Below are 20,306 nucleotides of genomic sequence, written 5' to 3' on the forward strand. Positions count from 1 at the left end.
ATCATCCAAGTGAGATGCGAAAATGCCCATAAGCAGACAGGGTCGGTGGACACGGAGGCATGTCACTGTTTTTTATTGCACGTGAACTTGTTTGGCATATTTAAGTCCTGCAGATTAAATTCTCTCCTTTCCAGTCATAATTTCCAGTATGATCATGAAATAACCACACAATTTTTATAAACAGTCAACTGCAGGATCTTTAGGAATATGAGAGGGAATTGAATGGACAAAAATGTAAAAGTAACTGTTTTGTTGAAAGTAAGGTTGCATCCCCCTCCCTCCAAAAATGAAATGAAAATAAAGAGAAATAGGCAGCCCACGTGGATGAAATTAAAATAGAGAAGAGCAAACAGTGCATGCGGAGTCCCCGCCTCTTGATGGCTTTTGCCGCGGGGGCTAAAGTCCCATGTTGAGGTCCAAACTTCAAAAGTGGCCTCAAACTGTACCCTTCCCCTAGGAAAAGGCAGCAGTAAATATTGACTGCAGGATCAATTGTCTCTGTTGAAGCCGCAGAGTCTGCTTCAGTCGGAGTGAGCAAGCCAGGTCACACTTGATAAAGAGCTGCTTTCAGGACGGCGGGTCACCCCCAAACACATAGACACAATCTGCTGGGATCGGAACTGAAATTATCCTTCCCAGGATGGAGAAGATGGTGATGAAGGTGTTGATTATGTTTGTCCTTGGAACGAACTACTGGTTCCACTACTGTGCAGGTAAGGAGCTCAGGGTCAGGCCACCTGTCCTTGATGATGCAGAGCTGTCCTCATCCATGCATCCTGTCTCACTGTGTCCTCATGTGTTTATGAGTCCAGGTTTTCCCGTGTATGACTATGACCCGTCTTCCTTGAGGGAAGCTGTCAGCGCCTCCGTGGCAAAAGTGAATTCCCAGTCGCTGAGCCCCTATCTGTTTCGGGCGTTCAGAAGCTCGATTAGAAGGGTAAGTGCCTGGTATGTCTTCTCTGGTCCTCTTTATACCGCTTTCTGGTTTTTTCTTTTGTCCTTTTTTGGGTTACACGTTAAAAATTTTCCAGTTTCAAAGGATAATAGCTACTCATCTCTTTCACACTCTTTTTTTTTTTTTTTAATAGAGAAAGGATTTAATTATAATTATTGTCGTAAAGCTCTCAAAGCTACTTCGGATGACTGATTCTTTTTGCATTTTTCTTCCCTCTGGCATCATTTCCCATTTCCAGATGTTACCCTCTGCACATCCTGCTTCTGGACCCAAAGCCCCCATGGTTCCTTTTGAGATGTTTTATTAAAAACTGCTTGTTTATTAGAAATGAGGCTTTTTCAAATTCAGCAGTTCTGCTCCAAATACTTATAGGAAATCAATTCTGGCTTTTGAGCCAAAGAAATCCACTTTGCTTTGTCAATTTTGTAATAGTCTGTTTCCTTTTAGCTTGGGGAAATGGGGAATAGATGAATTTTCATGGCCTTCCAGTGACTAAGGCCGTGATTGGCAAAGAAAGAAACAGAATTATCCTTCCGAGGAAATGAGAAACTAGCCTGCAGATCGCCTCCCTCCTGGCTGGGCCCCAGGTGATTTCACCGCCAGCTCATCGTACCGTGCAGGGGCGGTGGTGGGGTGGGGAGAGGGGCGGGCAGCAGAAACACCTGCCAGAGAGTTTAGGTTAAGATGGGGGCTGAGGAGCTTCTACAAAGTTCCTGTTCCTACAAATGAGAACTCGTTGCAGGACGGGCCGCCTGGGAACTGCGAACCGTGGAGACGTGGCCAGGGGTCCAGGCAGCGGCCGCCTCCTCGCAGAGGCCAGTAGGCCATTGCTTCCTCTCCACCTGCATGCTCACCTCTCCCATCCCTGCCGGGCACCACCTTAGCACACACCTGGTTTGTCCCCTCTCCTTCTGTGAAGGGCACACAGCTCATGGCTCCATAGCTCCAGTCTCCAAATACAATACATTCATCTTGACCCAGCTCCTTCATAAGCTAGCTCAGTTTCTTATTTCCAGATTCCCAGGAAATTAATTGAATTGTCCCAGTTGTCTTTTCTAATTGGGTCATAGGTCACGAAGATGATGCTTTAGCTAGCCCAGAAGCAGGCTGTTGTGGCCAGACTGGGGTCACTTGGCCAGGCTGTCACGGTGCGAGAGCACGGCGAGATACGTGTGGTCAGCTGCCAGGCCAGAGGGCGAGTTCCTTCTGGAGGAGGACTGGACAGAATGAAGAACCCCTCCGTCGTACACTGGCCGTTTGGGCTTCCATCTTTTGCACTTAATGAAATCCACGTGTGGTGTGGGGCAATCTGTGTCCTCTTGCCAAGCTTGCAAATGAGTTTAGATTTGCTTGTAATTTAGCTTGTGCTTGCTGCAGAAGAAAGTTAGTAGTTAATTAAGTGAATAAGAGCATGAGGACAGGTCCCGAGAGAACCAGTTACTGACACCGTGGAAATCTGGCCAGTGGAGACAAGCTAGCATGAGGCGTAGTCATCCAGAGAACATTCCAGCACGTGGGCCATCTTGATATCAGACACCTGAGCCCAGACACACAGGCACCTGCAAAGAAACACACCTATGTATGTGGGCGTGTGATCCTTAGTGAGAACACGGGAGGGAGATGCCCCTCCGCCTCCTGTGCGCTGCTCTGGAATTCTGCCTATTCTTGTTTCTTTCCAGCCTTTTCTCACTATTCAGATTCATTGGCCAAGTTACATTCACCATGTCCCTTCCATGAAAGCTTCCTTTCTTCTCCCAATGGAGGGAAAACTCTCCTACTTGGATCTGTCCTGGTGATACGTCTTTCTTCTTAGAAGTGGTTCACATTTTGCTTTATTGTATGCGTTAGTCATGCCTTCTATAAACACCCTAAAGATGGCCCCAAATATGCTAATTCCCTTCATAACAGTAGCCATGAGACATCCACTCAGAGCTAAGCAAAGTCCTCAGGAAAGAGATGAGGGAACAGATCAGATCACTGTCCCTGAGGGTACAGAACAATTCACAAAATAGTAATACAAATGAGCTCGAAACATTGGGAAAAATATGTCACTTCTCCGACAGCCGACAAAATCAGAATGCAAATAACCAGGGAAAAGGTGAAAGGGAAATCTCAAACACTGCTAGAGAAAATGTAATTTGGTAAAATTATCTTTGCAAACGTGCAATTTGTTAAGCATGTTTATAAACACGTTAAACATTAAAAATAGCAAATATTTACAACATTTGATCTCATAGTTTCATTTCTAGGAGTATGTCCGAAGGAAATAAGTGGTTTGGTCATGTTTGTGTATGTGCAGGAGGTTTGGGGTAGAGTTCAGTGGGCTTAGGGTGAGGGGTCCGGCCCCGCTACTTTATCCCTGAGTTTGCTTCATAAACCCAGTGGCTCTCGACCCCGCTGCACGTCAGCATCATCTGGGAGATTGAAATACTCCTGATGTCCAGGCAGGATGGTGACTAATTAAATCCCAATCCCTGAGGGTGGGGCTCATATTCTTACACGTTTCCTGGTCATTCTAATGTGTAGTCAGGGTTAAGAACCACTGCGATTTACCAGTGACTTGGATCGAATGCTCTTGCAATTGACTGTAAGCAACTTAACTCTTGGGCTCCAAGTTTAAAAAGGATGGGAGAGCACGGGGAGATGTAATCAGCCACGATGATTTCCTTGTTCCAACATTGACACTAGGCGCACACAGACTGTTCCCTCAATGTACACAAGCAGAGAAAGAAAAGGTGGACACAGGCCCTGTGCCGGGGGTGAGGAACAGAGAGGCTGGACCAGGCCGTGCTCCCATGAAGCTCAGATACCACTGCAGAGAGAGAGGGGAGGGAGAGGAGGGGAGGGGATGAAGGGAGAATGGGGTGCAAATTCTATAAATAAGTGAAGGTAGTCTCAGAGAGTGGGGAGTCCTGTGGAGAAAATAAAACAGCATGATGGATGGGCCTGGGCCTGGGCTGGGGTAGCTGTCAGATGGGACAGAAGTCTCTACAGAGGTGCCATATTTGAGCTAAGACTCACTCAGTGACGAGAACCTCCAGCTGTGGGAGGACCTCCTGCAGGGGGTAGTTGAGAGGAGGTTTTAAATAAAGTACAAGAAGACCTTCTAAGATCTCTGCAGCTGTTGTGTGGAGTGGGGTGCCAGGAGGAATCCCAGACAGCAACTGTGGGAAGCAGATGGTGACCTATGGCAACTGAGCCTCTTAGTGTGGGGAAGGTGAGGAGTAAATGGATTCTGGGATATTTGGGGCAAAGCCATGGAAACTTTGGGATCCTTTATGTGTCTATGCCCATTTCTGTCCATTTTTACCTTTCCTCTTTGCACGTTTTGCTTCTTGGCTTTCTACATTATGCTAGGCAGCTATACCTGAGCTTTACTTTTTGTCCAATCATAAGGGCTTAGTTTGAAAAACCTAAATGATCACTGTGTTAGTCAGGCTTCTGCAGAGAAGCAGAGAAGAGATGGACAGAGACAGAGACAGACAGAGACAGGGAGAGATTGATTTTAAAGAATTGGCCCACACTACTGTGGAGGCTTGGTAAAGCCAAAATCTGCAGGGTGGGCCAGCAGGCTGGAGACCCAGGGAAAAACTGACGTTGCGGTTCAAGTCTGAAGGCCAGTCTGTTGGCAGAATTGCTTCCTGCTGGGAAAAACATCAGTCTTGGCTCTAGTCTGACCTTCAACTGATTGGCTGAGGCCGACCCACATGAAGGAGGGTAATCTGCTTTCCTCAAACTCTACCAGTTTAACCTCAACCAAAAACCTCTTCACAGAGGCATCCAGATCAATGTTTGACCACAGATCTGGACACTGTGGCCCAGCTAAGTTGACACATTACGTTAAACATTGTACTCTGCAAAAGGAATTGTTATGGGTATTTTATGGCTTGTATATTTTTATTTCTTTTTGAAATAAAAAAATCAAAATATACTCATTATAGAGAGTTACAGGATACAACAAGAAAGAGAAAACCCAAAGTAACATTCATTATCCAGCCCTCTGAGACACCCACTATGGACATGTGGCAGGATGTCTTTTTGGATTTTTTTCTCTTCATATGCGGGTATAAAATATATTTTTTAAAAAAAACAGGACCACACTGTAACACTGATTGTAAAGGACCATGATTTATTTCGGCCGTAACGCTGGGTTTGGGATTTTCTCCAGTTGATTCCTTAGGGTTGACTATTTGGGTTGTCCCACATTTTTTAAAGAACACAGAGCAGAAATTCACTGGCTGAAAGTGAATTCAAATGAAAAAGCAGAGTTATTTGACTTTTCTCTATATTCTGGAAAGGGTGCTTAAAAGTGCTTAGAGATGCAAAAAGTTTGCAAAATCATCTCACAGTTAACATTATCAGTACTCAAACCCCCTGCATTTTCATCTTTTAAACTAAGCTTTTGTCCTGCCAGTTTGCTTTCATCAGGTTGCTTTGAGAAATTGTGGAAGCATGATCTGGGTGGGGGTGGGGTGGGGTGGAGAGCCTGCTTGATGCGCTCCAGCTGAAGAGTTTTTAATTTTTTAAGAGATTCAGATTTAATATCTAATATGTAAAAATGATCAGTAAACAGGGTCATAAACAATGGCAAGGCTGAGATTTTTTTTTTTAATCTCAGAATTCTTTTTTTAAAAAAATTAATTAATTAATTTATTTTTGGCTGTGTTGGGTCCTCGTTTCTGTGCGTGGGCTTTCTTCTAGTTGCGGCGAGCGGGGGCCACTCTTCATCGCGGTGCGTGGGCCTTTCACTGTCGTGGCCTCTCTTGCTGAGGAGCACAAGCCCCAGATGCGCAGGCTCAGTAGTTGTGGCACACGGGCCTACTTGCTCCGCGGCGTGTGGGATCTTCCTGGACCAGGGCTCGAACCCATGTCCCCTGCATTGGCAGGCAGATTCTCAACCACTGCACCACCAGGGAAGCCCAAGGCTTAGTTTTTAATCCTACTTGATTTTAGAAAACTCGGCTTGTATCAGCACTCCTCATCCTGCGTCAGAAAAAGACACAAAGACACCCCCATCCCGAGCTTGGAGCTGTGGCCACTTATTTCCAAAGCAAACTATCCCGTTACTCCCTGCCTGAAAGTGGTCACACCGACTGTCACAGTGCTCTCACCACCTCTCTCCCCACTGGGCAGTAGGTGAATGTGTGGGTTGACTCAAATTTGCCAAAGGATGGGCTCAAGAGCTCAAAGGGAAGGAGTTTCTGGAGCCTGGAGTGGGGTCGGGCAGTGGAGCCCACCTCCCTGCTGCCATCTTGTTCCTGCCCCCGTGTGCTCTCCTTGTAGCAGCCATGGTGACTCAGATCTTACCTCTTCGAAGCCTCTGAGAACTTCTCATTGCAATGAGAATGAAGTCAAAACTCGTTCCCACGGGCTACGGGACCATTAACTATCTGGCACACTCCTTTCCAGCTTCAGGGTGTTTGGTTTTCCTCTTGTTCATTTTGCTTTACCACCACCGCTGGGCTTGTTCTGCCCCAGGACATTGGCTCTGCTTTTTCCTCACACGATGGGCTCCTTCCCATCCTTTAAGTCCTAGCTTAGATACGCCTTCCTTGGGAGGATTTCTCAGGCGCCTCGTCTAAACTATCTGCTCTCCATCCCCACTGCCATGTTGCTTTTTTGCTCCTAACCCTGTAGCCATCTGGAAGGTCCTTGTTCAGTTTTCTTTAGTGTGTTTGCTGTGTGGTGCCCCACCACCCTGCCCCAGGTGGAATCTAAGCTCCGTGGGGTCTTCCCTGCTGTGCTTCTGGTGCAGCACACACAGTGGGCATTTAGTAAGTCAGGAGACGTCCGTGTCATCAGAACAGCACACTCATCAGGAAGTTTGGAAGGTACCCCCAGTATCCCACCCTTGGTGGAAAGGATTGGAAACTGTGTAATCTTGTTCATAGATCCAAACTGATCAACCGGGAAGCGGGGCTGGATAACACTGTACAGCAGAGATGTACTTGCTACTTACTTATTTCAGGAATTATTAAGAAAGTATGGAGCATTCTTTTAGGACAGTGACACTTAAAATACTTTGCTTTTGCTTTGGAAATAAGTGGCTAGCTCCAAGCTCGGGGTGGGGGGGGGGTCTTTGTGTCTCTGACGCAGGATGAGGAGTGCTGATACAAGCAGAGTTTTCTAAAAACAAGTAGGACTAAAAACTCAGCCTTGCCATGATTTATGACCCCGGTTATTGATAATTTTTACATATTAGATATTAAATCTGAATCTCATAAATACGTTGACACTTAAAATAAGTTGATTCTTGTTATTTGTGGCAGTTACATTCCATAAAGATTCTGCGAACACTGGGTTAGTGAATCCTGAGCCGTTTATCCTGGGGAAATTCAGGGTTAGGTTTCTGAGAGCCTCTGGTCACAATATTTCTGTTAACTGATCAATATGTGCCCTTGTTTTGTGTGTGTTTTCACTTAAAGACTTATTTACTATATATGGTGATTCGTTACCATTGAGCTCACTGTACCAGCGCTGTCACTCAGGCCTGAACAAAGCTCAGCTAACACATGTATTTTCTCCGTCAGGCACATCATAGCCTTCCTGTGCTTAGGAAACTAGACAGCTTGTCAGCACTAGGCTTGGGGGCCAATTTAAACAGCAAAATCACCAAGGAAAAGCACAAAAATGAGAAAACCGTGACACAAAATAGACCATGAAATTGACTTGTGTACCGTCTGGTTGCTGAGGCAAAGAGCCTGAGCCTTTTATCACCTCATCTGACCCCGGTTGGGAGCATGTGCATCTGGCGACTCAAGTTCTTTGCTGCCCAGCGTGTCTTCATGAGTGGCTGTGAGGGCACCCAGTACTGATTGGGGTTAGATGTACATTTTAGCAAGTAGGCAAATTTGCAAATACAGAATCTGTAAATCCTGAGGATTCATCGTAAATGTAAGTCATTAGCAGCAGTGCTTAGCGTGGAGTCAGGACACCCAAGTTCTTGTCCTATTGTCTCAGTAAAGTCTTGTGAGCCTTTGGTAAATCACTTCTTCCCCTGGTCTTCAGAATGAGGGCGTGGAACTGGGTGATTGCCAGGACAATTGAAAGCTTTAGTGGTGGGGTATTCTGTCACTTTTTCTCCTCGTTCAAGGAGACACATTCCTAGCGTGTGACCTTCAGAAACACATCTATGGCAAACTGACGCTTTGTTTTCATGAAGGTCAACATCCTGGATGAGGACAGCTTGACCATGGACATAGAGCTCGCCATCCGAGAGACGACGTGCAGGAGGGGTTCTGGGGAAGACCCCGCCACCTGTGACTTCCAGAGGGGCTACTACGTGGTAAGAGTCGGGGGGAAAGGCCACCAGCCCAGAAAACAACGCAAGGGAGCACCTGTCTTCCTACATTGCCAGGACCTGATTCAAAGCCACACCAAGGGCTTGGCCACTGCCTGGCGTCTGGACACCCTGGGAGGCACCACTAACTGTGTCCACGCTGTCCCCTGGGCAGGGGCGGCGTGACTCAGTGGTCGAGGACTCGAGCTCTGGAGTCCACAGTCCTGAGTAATCCTGGCAAATTATTTAAGCCCTGCTGCCTCAGTTTTCTGCTGTTTAAAAATAGGGATAATGATGGTTCCAGGCAAAGTGAATACGAAGAGGCCAATAGCCAAGAAAAATCCCAGAGACATTTCAAATTCTATTTTAAATGAATTTAAAATGCCAGCTGTGTTCCTGGTGCGAGGTGCACTGTTTTATAGTTGACTGTTGTATAAAATCTGTCTCCTCCACCAGCTTGGGCTCCATGGGGGTCAGGACCACAGCGTGGTCAGTTTCATCTCCCCAGTGACCAGCACATGGCCCCATGCTTGGTTAACCCCAGGGATGGGAGGCACCCCAAATTCACTGTCTGAGGTGTTCTCGTTCAGCTGTACGAGGTCTCAGGGTTTTGTTACTTTATCATTGTGATGTCTGGGTGGTTACACAGGGATGTCAATCCTGCAAAGAGAACCCGTTGTTTTGTTGTTTTGTGAGACTTTTCGCTGTAGCTCTGTTTCACAAAGGTCCCAAACCCAAGTGTCACTAGCATTTGTTTCTAACGAAATCTGAGGCCAAGGGAGAGCAGAGCAGGGTCCTTGGGAGATCTTCCCATTTCTTGTTGTTCAAAAGGAAAGCCATTCGAGGGAGCCCACTCAGTGCTCAGAAAGGGAACATTTGCTTTCCCTCAGGACTTGTAATGTAGCAAAAGCCTAAGAGATATTTAAGTCATCATTTGTTTCTGCTTAGGTCTTGAGAAATTTTCATTTTGGGAAAATGAAATGTCTCTGTGAATTTTTCCTTTCTGTCTGCATCATTGCGTCAAGCCCTACGGTGTTGCCTGATTTCTTAGATAGGTCCTAACCATTTCTACCAGCTGCCGGGCATAGAACTCACTGCTTCCCCTTTTCCAGCCGGCGACTGTCTGCAGAAGCACCGTGTGGGTGTCTGCTGAGCAGGTGCAGGACGTGTGGGTTCGCTGCCACTGGTCCTCCAGCTCCGAGTCTAACAGCAGTGAAGAGGTAAGTGCAGGGGCTCGGCATCCTTTGGGACAGCACCTACCTCTTAGGGTCTGTGTGGGTCTGTGACAGGCAGGCCGGTGTGACAGAGTAGTTGGAGCATCACTCAGGTATAGCTCTGCTTACTCAGCTGGCATCTCCCTTTTACACCTGCAATCTCATGTTCAATATCCCTTACTTCTTCCAATTCTCTCTCTTTTCCTAAGATTTAGGATGTGAGCTTAAAATAACAATGAGCAAATCTTCAAAGTTTTAGATCTAAGTATGCATCTCACTGCCTCTGTGGTTTAGTGGAATGAAGAGGGGCATTTTTTTTTTGGCGGTACGCGAGCCTCTCACCGTTGTGGCCTCTCCCGTTGCGGAGCACAGGCTCTGGATGCGCAGGCTCAGCGGCCATGGCTCACGGGCCCAGCTGCTCCGCGGCATGTGGGATCTTCCCGGACCGGGGCGCGAACCCGCGTCCCCTGCATCGGCAGGCGGACTCTCAACCACTGCGCCACCAGGGAAGCCCAAGAGGGGCATTTTTGATACATTGGTGTTCCTTTACCAGCTCTGCAACCTAGGTCAGGATATTTAATCTCCATGGTCTGAAGTTTCTTCATCTGTTAAATGCCAGTAGTAGAGACCACCCGATAGGAAGTTGAGAAGACCAAGTAAGTCGATGGACGTGAAAGATCTGGTCCAGAATCTGGTACGTAATAGATGCTTTTGGTAAATGGCAGGACACATCATTTTTCCTTCAATTGCACTGATATGCATCTGCAATAATACTGTGAAATCAGTAATATATACATTTCTGACTTGGAATTATATTACTTATTTGTCTGTGTATTGACTGCTTTCCTTACTGGAACGTACATCATATGAGGGCAGGGAATGTTTATTTTGTCATCTAGGACAATGTTTGATACAGGGTAGATGTTCAGTCAATACTTGAATGAATACAAGAAAAATGAGGAAGAAATTGTCAAGAATATGATATGAGGAGGAAGCTTCTAGACTCTAATTTGGGATAAAAACATAACTATTACGTTATTTGTTTATTCATAATGGATAATATCTTTGACTGCTACTTAAAAATTGTTTCTACCATTATACAGCCAAATCTGTCCAATTACATCTTTCTCTACATATATTTTTATTAATTTTTTCAAGATTTAAATCTGTAGTGAAAATTACATGAAAAGACTATACAATTTCAAGAATTACACATAAAAGTAATGTTCCTCTATTATGAACATACCCAGGACTTCCATATTTTATATGGAAGTCCATTTTAGAATTAGGAAGGAGTGAGAAACTCCTGTTGCAGGGGTGTTTTCACTGTTGGAAGGAGAATTCTGCAAAAATGTTCAGTTGAGCATAAGGTTATTGATCAACCTCGTTCTCACCGGCAACTTTTGAGGGTCAGTCCCCAGGAGATTTCTGGATCCTATCTCCTTGATGCTAGTTCAGGTACCCAGGGCCTCGACTCCAGCAAAGTATCCAGGAAGTAAAGCGTGCTTCACAGCTGACACAGTGGCTCACACCTGGCCAAGCTAACCCAGAAGTGGCAGGGACCAAGCATCATGTCACAAGCATTCTGTGTGTATCGATTTTGTGGTTTGTATGGGGGAAGCTAGGAGACAGTGGAGAGCAAGAGAGGCACTTCTCTGGCTCCTGTGGGGTTTGTGGATGAGTCTGGGAGTGTCCATTAAGCAGGGGTTACCCTGACTACCAGACAAACTTTCGGGAGCACGTAGCAGGAGGATGCAATAGCGTGTGGGGTCACAGCGAACTTTCCCCGGGGGGCTGGAGGGTGGGTGACCTCAGGACAAAGGGCACAGGGTGTGGAGGGGAAGGATGAGGAGATTCCCAGCACAGGGGAGAGCCTGATGGAGTTCCCTGATGTGTGAGGGAAGCTAAGCTGATGGGTACAAATGGACAGAAATCCATCATGGCTGGGAGAAAAATATGAGAAGAGAGGCATAAGGGTGGGGCTGGAGAGGACACCAGCCTGGTCAAGGTAGACCTCATGGGTCATGTCAAGGATCCTTGGCTTGGGGCTATTCAAGGGTTATAAGTAAGGAAGTGACAGAATAGATGAAGAACAGACTGGAACTAGGTAAGAATGGATGGGGGTGCTGGGAGGCTGGCAGGGCAGGTGAGAGAGAGTGCCAAGTAGAGCTAGGAATTAGTGGCGAATGTCGAGAGAAATGGATGCCTGTTCTTCTATGACCTTTAACACATTAGAAGTTAATAAATGGCCCCCTAATTTAACGCCTCTTCCATCTCTGATTTGGAAAGTTGATTCTGATTGTTTGCACAACGCACAGACCTACTGCAACTTTCTAACTGCCGACTGAAGACTACTCACTTTTCTTCCAGTCCCAAGTTTTGTAAGAAGACCGATATGACGTTAAGTTAGTCCCGGAAACAAACAAGATTTTAAAATAAACTCCCAGGTTGCTTTGCCTCAAAGACTAGGAGATCATAAAGGATTATGAGCAAAGAAAAAATTCCTTAAATTAAAGGATTCTGCAATTCGAAAGAAAGAGAAGAAAGCAGATGGAGATTTAAAGTAATTCCTGGCAACTCTAAAATAGATTTCTTACATGAAACAGAAAAAAAATTAGACGACAGCTGTTAACCATTTTCAGTGAAAAAAATGATGATACTACAAACATGAAAGACAATTGACTGGGATGAAATTAGACATAGAACAAATAAATCATTGTTGGAAGTAGGGAATAAAAGAAAGAAAACTGAAAAAAAATATCCCAGAGTAATGAACATAAAGGCCACTTGAAGAACATATGTAGATAGTAAAAGAATTTCCAGAGAAAGGAATATAATGTGAAGAAAGATGGAAGCCATGGAGAATAAGACCAAACATCCTAATTATTAGGAAATAGGCCTTAGCTCAAATGGAAAATATCTGGTAAGCATACAATGAGAGAAAGTGTCTCTAATATAAAAACATTCGGGTTTTCCACTACATAATTTTAATAAGTATAAATGCTTTGTAAAAAGATTTGAGCAAATAAATTTCTAAAATTGCTAATATTCTCCTCTCTTAACCAAATAAATATTTAAATTATGGGCAGTTTTTATTTTTACTTTTTTAATCTTGAAAAAGAAGTATGTGGGGGATAAATGATTTCTATATGGCACTTCAGTCAACCACATGGTGAAATGCTAACATCTGTAGGATGATGAATGGACTTGATTTTGGACAAATCCTTCTGATTTCAAGCGGATGGGTTGAGGTTTGGCTCGAGTTTCAGCCATGAGACCCAAAACGGTGCAAAAGGAGATACTGAGGAAGAGTGAACAGGAATCCTGAACTCAGGGGAGGAGGAGCTACAGGCCTTTCATTTATTATTTACTGTCTCCCATTTCAAATGATAGAAATTCAACTAGAAATGGCCTAAGCCAAAATGAGATAATCCCCTGGCTCACGTTCCCAGAAAGGAGAGGAAAGAGTTGTCCTCTTGGACAACTCAATCTAGTGACTGTCAACACTATCTGGGCCACATTCATTGTTTTCCTTCTCTGTCCCTCCTCCCCTTACTGCAGATGAGTTTTCTCCTTGTAGCTGGAGCCAAGACTGCAAGCCACTCCAGATTCATATCCTCTAAACTTAGGAGGAAACAGAGCACTTCTCTCTAGCTCCAGCTGGAGATACCTCCTGGTATTATTCCCGTTGTCCTGTCTTAGGTCATGTGTCCCATTTTTTTTTAATAACACTGTTATTGAAATATATTGGGCAGGCCAAAAATTTCGTTCGGGTTTTTTTCCATATGATGTTACAGAAGAAGCCGAACGAACTTTTTAGCCAACCCAGTAATTCACAGACCATACGATTCACCCCTTTAATGTGTACAGTTCAGTGGGGTTTAGTATATTCATAAGGTTGTACAACTCTCATCACTATCTAAATCATGAACAGTCATCCAGAAGAGAAACCCTAAGACCCCTTACCCTGCCCCTCATTCTCTCCACAGCCCTTAGTAACCACTAATCTACTTTCTTTCTCTATAGATTTACCTTTTCCAGCCATTTCATATAAATAGAAACATACAATATGTGTTCTTTTGTGACTGGCTTATATTAGTTAGCATGTTTGGAGGTTCATACATGTTATAGCATGTATCAGTACTTTTCATTGTCGAATAATAATCCATTGTATGGATAAACCACATTTAATTTACCCATTCATTAGTTGATCAAAATGGAGGTTGTTTCTACTTTTTTTTTATATACATATCTTAAAAAAAAATTATTTATTTATTTATTTGGTTGCACTGAGTCTTGGTTGCAGGTGGCGGGCTCCTTAGTTGCGACATGAGAACTCTTAGTCGCGGCATGCGGCATCTAATTCCCTGAGCAGGGACTGAACCTAGGCCCCCTGCATTGGGAGCGTGGAGTCTTAACTGCGCCACCAGGGAAGTCCCTATTTCTACTTTTTGACTATTGTAAATAATGATGCTGTGAGCATTTATGTGCAAGTTTTTGTGTGGGCATATATTTTTATTTATCTTGGGTATTTACCTATGAGTGGAATTTCTGGGGCGTAAAGTAATTCTATGTGTAATTTTTTGAGAAACTGCCAAGCTGTTTTCCATAATAGCTGTACCATGTTACATTCCCACCAGCAATGTATGAGGGTTCCAGTTTCTACACATCCTTATGAACACTTATTATTGTCTGTCTTTTTAATTTTAGCCATTCTAGTGGGTGTGAAGTGGTGCATCGTTATTGTTTTGATTTGCATTTTCCTAATGAACAATGATTGACTATTTGTATATATTCTTTGGAAAAGCGTCTACTCAAATCCTTTGTCGGAATTCCCTGGCTGTCTAGTGGTTGGGACTCCTCAATTTCACTGCCACCTAGGGAGCAGGTTTGATTCCTGGTTGGGGAACTAAGATCCTGCAAGCTGTGCAAAGTGGCCAAAAAAGAAAAAAAATTCCTTTGCCAAATTTTAAATTGGGTTATTTGTCTGTTTTTGTTGAGTAGTAAGACTTCTTTATATGTTTTGTATATAAGTTCCATATCAGATACACAATTTGCAGATATTTTCTCCCGTGTTTTTTGTTTTTTACTTTCTTTATGGTGCACTTTGAAGAACAAAAGTTTGAAAGTTTAATGAAGTCCAATTGATCCATTTTTTTCTTTTGTTGTTTGTGTGATTCTTACATTTAGATCCATGGTCCATTTTGATTAGCAAGGGGTCCGGCCTCAATCTTTTACATGTCGATATCCAGTTGTCTCAGCACCGTTTATTGAAAAGATTATTCTTTCCCCCACTAAACTGTGCCGCCTGCTAGACCAATCACTCTGACAAAAGCCAGCAGGCTAACTGACTGTTCACGATGGAGAGGGTAACAGGTAGGTGGCCCAGACACCTGGTAGAAATGTTGTGAGTCAAGCAGCCACCTTACTTTGTGACTATGGGCTTTCAGTGGCTTCATGAAGACTACTCGTGCACACTTTTTGTTTTTTTTTTTAATTGAACACATATGGGGACTTCATAGGGAGAAAATTCACAAATTTGACTTAAACATAGTTGATTTGCAAGTCCATATAACGAGGTTCCGTCTTTCTCGTCCACAACAATTGGGGGTCATTTTGAGTCTAGTGGAAACGTTTTTAGACAATTTAAACTTCATGTAAGTTGCTTTTCCCCACATGCTTTTTTAGACATTACATGTTCAATACCATATAAAGTTATTTAATGTAATATATTACCTTATTTCATTAAAAATAAATTATATAATACATCTGAGTCTTCCTGATAATATTTGCATATTTTGCAGTGTCCTTCCTTTTTCTCTCTTTCATGTGCTGATACATACTAATGCCTACATTTACTTAGATGGTTTTGGGAGATATCTTGGGACCCACTACATCAAGAAACAGTTATCTGCTTGGTAAGTTGAGATCTCTTCTTTTTAATATACATATACATATATATATATATATATATATATATATATATATATATATAGTGAATTATCAGGGAGGCATTTAAAACTAGAAATATCTGTACATAAGCTTTGAACAATTACAGAAACCACAGAAAATAAACATTCGCTTTTGCTCCTTTCTTAACAGTAGGCAATAATGTTACAACTCTTCATTTAGGCAGCTCTATATTTATGCAGAGCCTTTCCATATATGATTCCATTTCATGTCCCAACATCTCTGCCAATTAGGCAGGACAGGTGTTGGTTTTTACCATAAGAGGGTCCCCCAGCTTGAGCACGCTTGTTCCCTCCTGGGTGCATGACCAGTTTTAGGAGCCAGGTATGCAACAATGTGTAGGTGGAAGGATCTGGACTAAACCTCATCTGACTGGCTGGGGCTGAATTCTGTAATCCTCCAGCCATAAGACCAGAGGTGCCCATCCCGTTAAGAATCTTGCTTCGGGGAGGGAGGGCTTTCTTTTTTTCCCTTCTTAAGTGGTCTCTCATTTGAAGCGGGATTGAGTTAGTGTTCTATGGCTTAGGAAACATTTCTACCTATTGGTAAAATGGGTAAATAGGAGGATTTTTTTCTATTGGAGCTGATGGCAGCAAAACTCTTTGGTGATCTCTCACTGCTTCCTTGCTGGAAAAGTGTATTTGTGGCATCAGTAATAAAGTCATAGACCATTCCAGAAGTGGTCAGAGGGGGCCTGCCTTATTGTTACTTATTGTTACTGCGTTACAGGTCTCACTCCTGACAGACCAAGAAGTGAGCCATTTTGTGAACGGTCACTTGCTAAGTGGTCCTGTTTTCTTCTGTAGGACACGCCGAACACATGCTTTTCTGATCAAGCCAGACCCTGCTGAAGTCATGTCATAAGAGATAAACCCCTGAAATGCAAAACATTTTAAGGGAAAATGAAAACAAAACAACAGTCCTTCATAAACCAGCTTTGCAAATCATCGAAAAGCTAATTTTGAGGCATCAAAACTCACTTAAAATCTGTCAGGAATCAAAATATCAAATCTAGGGGGCTTCCCTGGTGGCACAGTGGTTGAGAGTCCACCTGCCGATGCAGGGGACGCTGGTTCGTGCCCGGGTCCAGGAAGATCCCACATGCTGCGGAGCGGCTAGGCCCGTGAGCCATGGCCGCTGAGCCTGCGCGTCCAGAGCCTGTGCTCCTCAGCAGGAGAGGCCACAACAGTGAGAGGCCCGCGTACCACACACACACAAAAAAAGTCAAATCTAGCTGAGGAAATCAGCACTCACCTGCCTCCTTTCCTAATCTGGAGCATTTTCTGAAAAATCCAAACTCTTTTAAACTTCTCTTTGCCCTCCAACCTCAACTGTGCTTTTCAGCAAGCTGACAGAACTAACAGTTATTTAGTTTCTCCCTTTTACGATCGCTTTTCTCATTTAACCTTCATGAGAGCACTGTAAACCAGGTGTATTACCTGCTGACACAGAAGAAATGAGTAACAACTCATGTTGTTTGTTGTAGACACAAAATACTAACTCTCTACTAATTGCTTGACAGTTTTCTCCTTCAACTTCATAACCATCTTGAGAGGCAGCACTGTTCCTTCCCATTTTGTAGATGGGCAAACTGAGGTTTAACAAGTTTCTGTAACTTGTCCAAGGCTACAAGGCCAACGTAGGACTTTGATCCAGGTAGGGAGGGGCAGAGACAGGACTTAGAGACAGATCTGTCAGACTCTAAAGCCTCTGTTTTTTTCATGCTGCTTTACAGAAGAGCTGTGAAATTCACCCTCTGATCAGAGTTCTCCATTAAAATGAATAACACAAATATTAATGTTTCATTGAGCTCAGTGTCTGACCATCCTTAGGCTTTTTCTGAATTTATTTAAAGTACTAAAGCTTACAATCTGAAGCTTGCTTAATAAAGGGCCTGAGTTTAGACCTCCTCTAACGTGCCACTTTGGGAGAAATATAGTTATTCTAACAATGTGACCACTGCTGAGAACATTTTTGAACAATTGTTTTAGGAATTATCTTCTGAGTCTAGGGCTCATTCTTTTGAATCTCTGTAGTGATGGAAAACATGTGCTCTTGGATTTAATTTTGGAAATAAATTCAGTTAATCAGATTAATAGCCAACTTGGGTGCATTAGTCATCTATTGCTATGTGTCAAATTACCACAAAACTTAGCAGCTTAAAACAACAAACATTTATTATCTCACAGTTTCTGAGGGTCAGGAACCTGGAAGTAGCCAAGCTGGGTGTTTCTGGCTCAGGGTCTCTAAAATGATCTAGAGAAGATGTTGATTGTGGCTGTGATCTCATCTGAAGGCTTAGCTGGGACTGAGGAATCCACTTCCAAGATTACTCACATGGTGGTTGGCAGGCCTCAATTCTTCAGGGGCTATTGGAATGAGGGCTTTGCTTTCCTACCATATGGGCCTTTCCACTGGGCTGTCTGAATGTCCTCAAAACATGACAGCTGGCTTCTGCCAGAGAAGATGATGAGAGAGAGAGAGAGAGAGAGAGAGGAGAATGAACAAGCAACAGAGCACCCAAGACAAAAGGCACAGTCTTTTATTAGCTAATTTTGAAAGGGTTATAACATCACTTCTGCATAGTTCACTTCTGCATCGGACCAACCCTGGTCCGATGTGGGAGGGGAATACCCGAGAGTGTGAATACCAGCAGGCCATCTCTGAGGCTGGCTACCACTCTGAGAAAATGTCATTTGGGACAAAAAAATTATTATATGGATATAAATTAATGCGACTGATCCTTTTTATATTCCTTGGAAGGTAATTCCAGAGCTGAATTCTAAAAACATTTTGGGCATTGGGACCTTCATTGATGCAGAGGTGCAGCCATCTCAGAGACTGCTTTGAACATGACAATTCAATTCAACAAATGTGTGTGACAAGCCCTGGGCAGATCCCTCAGAGGACTGAAAGATAAATGTGACAGTCCCTGCCCTCGAGGGCGTATGGCAGTGGGTTCAGCTGTCACACCGTGCAGGCGAGAGTGAGGGAGAACTTGATAAGCAAGATGAGGTCATGGTGTTCTTGGGTAGCCTCCTGGCAGGAGGGGCTCTGGTGGTGCTGGTCACAGGCTTTCTCATTAATTTATAGTCACACAGTCCATGTTGTCTTAGATTTTGATGTGAATGACAGAGCCTGTATATCCCCTTTCTATCTTCAGGGTTCATGAGAAGGGGCTTTCCTCCTGGAAATAGAAGGGGCCTGAACTTGTGGCCCAGAGCAAGAATAAACACTGGCTTTGAGTGGCAGCCTTGAGGTAAGGGGACACAGCTAAAAACACGTGTATTTAGAGACAGAAGCTACCAGCGGGGGGGTGGAGGGTGGGGATGTCTTAAAACTGCTGTTCCCACACCTGAAACGTCTGTAGTCTGCTCTTCAGCTCCTGTCTGGCCTCCCACCTTTTCTTTTCTTTTCTTTTCTTTTTTTTTTAACATCTTTATTGGGGTATAATTGCTTTACAATGGTGTGTTAGTTTCTGCTTTATAACAAAGTGAATCAATTATACATATACATATGTTCCCAGATCTCTTCCCTCTTGCGTCTCCCTCCCTCCCACCCTCCCTATCCCACCCCTCCAGGCGGTCACAAAGCACCGAGCTGATCGCCCTGTGCTATGCGGCTGCTTCCCACTAGCTATCTACCTTACGTTTGGTAGTGTATATATGTCCATGCCTCTCTCTCGCCCTGTCACAGCTCACCCTTCCCCCTCCCCATATCCTCAAGTCCGTTCTCCAGTAGGTCTGTGTCTTTATTCCTGTCTTACCCCTAGGTTCTTCGTGACATTTTTTTTTCTTAAATTCCGTGTATATGTGTTAGCGTACGGTATTTGTCTCTCTCTTTCTGACTTACTTCACTCTGTATGACACCTTTTCTTCTCTCCTCCCAAATACTGATCCTCGACTGTCTCTTCACTCTTGCACCCTCAATCTTTTTCCCGTGGCTTTTATATGTGCTGTTGTTGATGTGATCAAATTTCTCTACTCTAAGAACAAAAAACAAACCACAAACAGAGCAGCCCCCTTTCTTTGACCCCGTCTCCCCATCTCAACAGCTGCCTTCCCTCCTTATTTCCTTCTCTGCTAAGCGTCTTGACAAAATTGTGGTCCATGACTGCTGCCCCTACCTCCCCACCTCCCGTTCACTTTTCTGCTTTTTGCAAACGGGATAGTGATCTTCCAGATCTCTAGCAACTAACCTGCCTTCCTTTTCTTGATCAGTCATTTCAGTCCCGGTGACCATTTGTCTGGTCTCCTTTGCCCAGTCCTTTCCTTCTATAGGTTACTGCCAACTGTTCCACTTGCCCGACTTGATCACTGATGTACAGCTGCTTCCAAACACACGTCGCTCACCTTACTCTATCCCGAGAGCCAGGCTCTTACATCACCTGCCCTCTGGATGCAGTTGCAGAGAGCATCCCTGAGCTCCTGACGCTCAACTAGCCTCCTCTTCAGCTCCCTGTCTTAATGGAAGGCATCAGCATCCACTGAATTTTCTCCAGCTCAAAATTTTAGAGTATCATTGGCTCTTTTTAAAAATTTTTACTGAAGTCTAGTTAATTTACAATGTTGTGTTAGCTTCAGGTGTATAGCAAAGTGATGCAGTTTATATATATATGTGCATATATTCTTTTTTAGATTCTTTCCCATTATAGGTTATTACAGTCATTGGCCCTTCTTTACCCTTCATCTTCTCTCGACATCCACAGGGGTCCACACATTTTCTCTGGCTTTAGCCCATCGTTTCATCACTGTCACCGCTGACCTGAGATCTTGCCTCGGGTCCTGATTCCACGCTGTCCCCCTTGCACGCTGCCCTCAGGTTTACCTGGAAACGCAGAGGAGACTCTGATCCTTCCCCATTCAACCCCCTAAGGCTCACTTCATTT

The 20,306-nt window shown here is 44.1% G+C and overlaps 1 protein-coding gene across 1 annotated transcript; it reads left to right on the forward strand.

Annotated features, from left to right (window-relative positions):
• The first annotated feature begins 634 nt into the window (after positions 1-634).
• Positions 635-18,676, forward strand: SPP2 (secreted phosphoprotein 2). The gene is made up of 7 exons (XM_007463918.1): positions 635-713; positions 813-937; positions 8,118-8,240; positions 9,347-9,454; positions 15,312-15,366; positions 16,148-16,210; positions 18,582-18,676. The coding sequence occupies exons 1-7, from the start codon at positions 641-643 to the stop codon at positions 18,674-18,676; spliced, it is 642 nt and encodes a 213-aa protein (XP_007463980.1). The 5' UTR covers positions 635-640.
• Positions 18,677-20,306: the final 1,630 nt, after the last annotated feature.

The sequence above is a fragment of the Lipotes vexillifer genome, unplaced genomic scaffold (assembly GCF_000442215.2).
Source record: "Lipotes vexillifer unplaced genomic scaffold, Lipotes_vexillifer_v1.1 scaffold1215, whole genome shotgun sequence".
NCBI classification, from domain to species: domain Eukaryota; kingdom Metazoa; phylum Chordata; class Mammalia; order Artiodactyla; family Lipotidae; genus Lipotes; species Lipotes vexillifer.

Coding starts and splice junctions, on each gene's coding strand:
- SPP2 (XM_007463918.1), top strand. CDS start 641: ATGGAGAAGATGGTGATGAAGGTGTTGATTATGTTTGTCCTTGGAACG. Junction 938..8,117: donor TCAGAAGCTCGATTAGAAGG/GTAAGTGCCTGG, acceptor GTTTTCATGAAG/GTCAACATCCTGGATGAGGA. Junction 8,241..9,346: donor TCCAGAGGGGCTACTACGTG/GTAAGAGTCGGG, acceptor CCCCTTTTCCAG/CCGGCGACTGTCTGCAGAAG.